The sequence below is a fragment of the Anarrhichthys ocellatus genome, unplaced genomic scaffold (genome assembly GCF_004355925.1).
Source record: "Anarrhichthys ocellatus isolate YVR2014 unplaced genomic scaffold, GSC_Weel_1.0 scaffold8, whole genome shotgun sequence".
Lineage (NCBI taxonomy): Eukaryota > Metazoa > Chordata > Actinopteri > Perciformes > Anarhichadidae > Anarrhichthys > Anarrhichthys ocellatus.
In genome coordinates, this window is record NW_022280038.1 from 8341216 (window position 1) to 8346532 (window position 5317).

Consider the following 5317-nt stretch of genomic DNA (forward strand, 5'->3'; position numbering starts at 1 on the left):
GGGTGACATCGAACAAGGGGCCTTTGCAATTACATGATACACCTGACCCCTAGGCTAAGAGATGTTTCAAATCCTTCACACTTTTGCATATACGTATGCAAACGATCAGCACAAACACACAGACCTAATTATTTAAGAAGAAGAAAAACATCCCAACTTATTTTCCTGAATGGACAAAAAATGGATCTACAAATAGCCTAGAAAATCCAATACCCTAATATCCTTGTTGGTCTCCCCTGGGATTGTGTTCCTGCACAATGTCCACCCAGCATCATTTCACTCACAACACCCTCAGTGATCAATGCAGGCTGACTCAGCAGTCTGGCTGGGCTGTCCAGGTCAGAGGATCCTGTGACACATTTACTATGTCATCACCACTGGAAGTGACACGCCGCAAAATCATTTGTAGTAACAACAGTCTGCCACCGATATCATCACCGTGACACTGTTACCTCACACGGCCCTAAAGAGCACCCAGGCACCTCAAGGGAACAGCTAACTAGTTAGCAAGTCAGCATCCTCACATAGTTTTGGCCTCTGTCAGAAGAGTTGAGCGCAGGTTTTAAATTGTTATGCCTTGTTGAAAAGAGGTCAAGAACTATGAAATATCTTGTACCAGCTCTCTCTCTCTTACATATTACATCTTTATACTATTCATTTGCTCTGCCAACAAAGTTCTAGACAGAACTTAGTTGTTGTCCTGATTGTGTTCCATGGCAACTTGTTTTTTTCAATTAGGGAGGTGAGACGTTCTTATACAGAACAAACATCATTAGAAGAAGATTTGAGAGGATTCTACGTGTCACGTTACATTGGGAAAAATGATTTTGGTTAAAAGTTGTCTATATATGATATTCAGAGCATGAATACTTTTTGCTATGTATAGATGGAGTAATGTCTACCTGAGCAGAGAATGAAGTCGCTCTCCCTCCGTGCGTGTTGTAATCTGAGCTTCTCTCTGCTTTGTCTACAGAACACGGCCGCCCACTTGTGCCTTTTAGTACACGTTGTAGCGTGCCGCATGGCTAGCTCATGGCCGCCGCTCGGCACTGCTCTCACACGGCGGTTACCGCCCCCGACCGACGGCGTCGTCTCGGACGTGTAGCGGCCACCCTCCTGTTCCCCTTCAGGTAAACTCCGTTAGCTCTGTCAGCACTGTTGCCTTTGTTTGCACTGTAAGCGCTGTTGGCACCGTTAACAGCGAGCCGCTCTCTTATCTCTTAAGATACATATTATTTTCCACGAAAGGTCGGAGTCATTTACTTCTGATGTATCTTAAGGATTTTAATATTTCATGTACCATTCAGTGATTTTTAATCGCTCAGCATGTATGATCTTTCTCCCACAACCCAGTGCAGGATTCAAAATGCCCCTTCAGAAACATCCCAGACACTTTGTCCACAGTTTATGTTGTGAAATGACATGAGAGGGCACCAACACTGCAGGGCGGATGTTTCAGTTTGTTTCACGAAGGATTTGGGATGAAGCCCTGCGTTATTCTGACAGTGGGGGGCTGACAGGGCAGCCTACCGGCTTGTTTGTGCCTCCTCGACCTGCCTCTCTGCTTGTGTTGATGAAGGACAGCATGACCTCGCACTCAGGCCGTGATGGGGCAGCTCATTAGTCTTTATCTGAATCCAGCTATGACCCAACAGCACTGCATTTACCTGATGCTCGCTGGCAAACGTCGACTGCAGTTTTTGTTCACAAGTAGCACGCAAGGTCAAATAAAGATAAGGGCCGTCACCTTTTGTTTTATTTTCAATGAAAATTACTGAGATTTTCTGTTAAAAAGGAAAGAAATCAGCTACTAGTAACTTTCACCAGGGCCCAAAAAAAGACGCAGTTCAAGCAGTTTTCGATGGGAAAAGGTCATGCTGTGGTGAAGACGGATCGGAAAAAAGCTTTCAGTGTTAGAAAGTAAAGAGAAAAATGCAAATAAGCTACTAATTATAGACCAAAGTCCCCATTGGCTTCAGTGGAAGCAGGACAGTCATGCTACCGACACAACTATGGATGTTTTACACCAACATCTGTGTTCTGTTGTTATAATTGAATCACCTCACACAATGTACACATTAAGCCTCGCGTTTAGTCATCACAGCAGACGCATGTAAATCCTCGCATGTCCATCTCTCCCCAATAACTCACACATTTATGCCCCCGCTGTGAGATTACGAGGCTGCAGACAGTCGCTCACTCATCAGTTTCTTCCTCCTGCAAGGACAGGACCAGAACAAGGATCAGGACCGTCCCATCAACCCCCCCCTTCATCATCCGCTGTATGAAAACAAACTCCGAAGACACAAATTCATCCAAACAGTGCATCTCCTGCGTGGGCATCGCTGTGACAACACGCACGCCCACAACATAAAGTGTGATCTGTCCTCTCTGGTCCTATTCTTGGTGAACATCAACCGGCAACCTCTGCTGCTCTACCTCCCGCCTGCAGACGCAAACATACACACGACCATATGCATCCGCTCTCCTTCAAGGGCATGCCTGTCCTGAGCTTTAAGAGGCGAGGAGACCACATAAAGCAAGGAAACAAGGGCTTGTTAGCTGCTCCACGCCCACAAGGTCACACACAGCCATGTTGCTGCGTGTGCCAGTAGAAATAAAAACCGCACGGGGGAAGAGAATGAGAGAGGTGCCCTACCATTTCTCCCACTGGTCCTCCATCCAACCCTCTTCTCCTTCCCCTCCCGAGTCCATACTGGAAGTGAGGAGGGCATCCACAGCTGAGAGGAGAGGAGGAGGAGGAGGACGAGGAGGAGGATTGGGGTTAGAAAGTGAAGGAAGGAGGGAGGGCGGAAGAGAGGGAGGAGCGAGCAGGAAGAGAGCCGGAGGAGAGGGAGGAGGGGTGCAGCTCCACCGGGTCGATGGGAGAGGCGTCCGACTCAGAGCCCCGCTGCTGCTGCCGCTCATCCGGAGGAAAGAGGGGAATTATTTAAAGAGGAGGAGCGGAATCTGCCACCGAAGAGTAGTGTTATATAACCTACTCCTCTCTCTCTCTCGCTCTCTCTCTCTCTCTGTTTACTCTGTCTGGTGTGCATCAGATTTACTACGCCACTGCAGGAAAGTGGTGGTGTTAGCCGGACATCCAACGCCATGGCAAACAGGGGAAGCATCAGCTCAACAGGATATCTCTCTCTCTCTCTCTCTCTCTCTCTCTCTCTCTCTCTCTTCCTCTTAAAAGGAGAACTCCAGTTTATCACACTGTGGTCCTTGTCTCCATCAGTTAAGATGGTATTGCACTCTCCCAAATTATTTGCTGAGGTCTGGCGACTTGGCAACATCGATAAAAAGATGCCTGGCAGGGCATAAAACACAAGCAGTCAGAAGATCACACAGGCTGTAAACAAGACAGTTCACTTCATCCACACGATGTAAACCCCTAATGTTGAGGTAAAACTGAAAATCTGTCGTTATGAAGGGAAATGGAAAGCTCACCACGACTGTAACTCTGGTGGGTCGAAGTCTGTCTGTGAACTGTAATGGATGTTTACAATGAACATCGAGTACAATGTTATTGTTGCAGGTGGAAATGATGGCCAGATCTACAAAAGTAAGGTAAAAATATGAACCTGTTATTTAACATATGCTCATCTTTGCTTGTTTAGGCAGGTGGTTAAACGTCCTCTTTTAAAATCAATGTGTCTGGAACATGAACTGTACAGTCCATTAACCCCGTCAACCCCGCTGACCTTAAAACCTTCTACCAGCATCTTATGTACCAAAGCATATGCACTGTATCTGGGCAATAGCATTTTATACAGGAGCATCGTGCTGATTGTAGCAACCAAAGGCTTCAAAAAATACACAAAGCAAGAGGATTTATCTCTGATGTCCAATCAAACCTCTGCAGCCTGGTGCGGAGTCTGATTTTTCAGGAGGTGCGCGGGCTCCGCAAAACAATCTCCGTGGCTCTGCGCAAACTCTGCAAAGGCTTTTCCGCAGAGGTATAAATTAGGCGTTAAGGTTAGAAAAGGGATCGTGGTGCAGGCTAACTTGACTAACGAATCACATGACCAACGAATGACTAACGAGTCAACGTTGACTTTTTGTTTCAGATGGGACACGAACAGCGGTCTCCGGGGTGAAAGTCCAGCACCAAAAGGAAGACAGAGTTAGTGACTAGGTAACAAAGTAGCTAAAAGAGGCAGATATGTAGATCCAGGAGTTCTAGAAAACCAAACCAGTGCAAAAAAGGAGAGGATATTGGATTTGCATTCATCAGGTGCACAATTTTTTTTTTTTAAATGACTAATGTGTTCATTATATTGTTAAACAGGCTACAATGTTTGCTACAATGTAAGCTTTAACAGCTTCATGACACCTAATGTATCAGCTGCGAGCTTGTTATGATGCGTTTCTGCCCCCTAGTGGCCAGAAATCCATGAATGCATGATAAACAAATAACAGCAAAAGCTTTTCGTTCCGCCACATGTTTATATTTGCAACACCCACTACAACGTAAGGCAGGTGCTATAGGCAAAAGTAAAAGTTGTGCTTTGGAAAACCAAGCCCCAGGATTCAAACATTCCCTCAGAAAGGTCAAACACACTAAGTCCTTGTTTTTCTGCACTCTGAGCTGTCAACACGTAGCCATATGGCCGTACAGCGCGGCCTCGGCAACTGGCCAGAGCCTATGGAGCTCACACACCAGAAGAGCTTCAACACTTTACATGCTGAAGGAACATGTAAAGCTATTAAAACTCACAAAACGTGAAAAGTGTTCTGTATCTGAGAATAAGGAGTACGATATATTCATGTTAGTCTTGAGAGACTGACGGAAAAGGGAGAGAGAGAGAGAGAGAGAAGTATCCCAAGATGGTGTGAGTGATGTTTAATCCCTGTTCAGCTCATCAGCAGAGGAAAAATTAACCCAGTAATGGCCACGAGGGTCGAGGTAACAAGCTGCATTCATCTCATAATACCAGACAGAAAGTTCAAGAACAACAATTAGCTCATTTCTTAATTGTGAACACTCAAATCAATAGATTAACTAAAAATAGAAAGTATATTATAAAGAGCCTGCCTGTGCCAAAGGAAGGAGGGGGGGATCTGAATGGCTTGTTGAATGACATGTTTTTTGATCGATGCAGCCCAAAAATAAAACTGACTGCGTTATTACTTAAAAACAGGGAAAATAGGAACAAAGCCCTTTCGTTATCAGAGAAAGAGAGAGATGGAGAGTGTGTACTGTATGGGAGGGGAGGTGCCATCAGGTGGAACGTGCTGTGTCAGCAGAATAGAGCAACAGCAGTAAATAATGAGCGTGTGTGTGGTTGGGGGGGGGGGGGGGGGGGGGGGG

The 5317-nt window shown here is 45.8% G+C and overlaps 1 protein-coding gene across 3 annotated transcripts in view; it reads right to left on the reverse strand.

Moving 5' to 3' along the window:
- mapk8ip1b (mitogen-activated protein kinase 8 interacting protein 1b) overlaps positions 1-5317 on the reverse strand; it is a 42128-nt gene that overhangs the window by 32455 nt on the left and 4356 nt on the right. The window contains exon 1 of one of the 3 annotated variants that reach the window (XM_031848313.1): positions 2660-5070. The exons of the other annotated variants lie outside the window; for them this stretch is intronic. Coding sequence (XP_031704173.1) covers positions 2660-2928 — 269 coding nt within the window. The 5' untranslated portion in view covers positions 2929-5070. Of the gene's footprint in view, positions 1-2659; positions 5071-5317 lie in introns of those variants that run through there. 3 annotated transcript variants of the gene reach the window in all.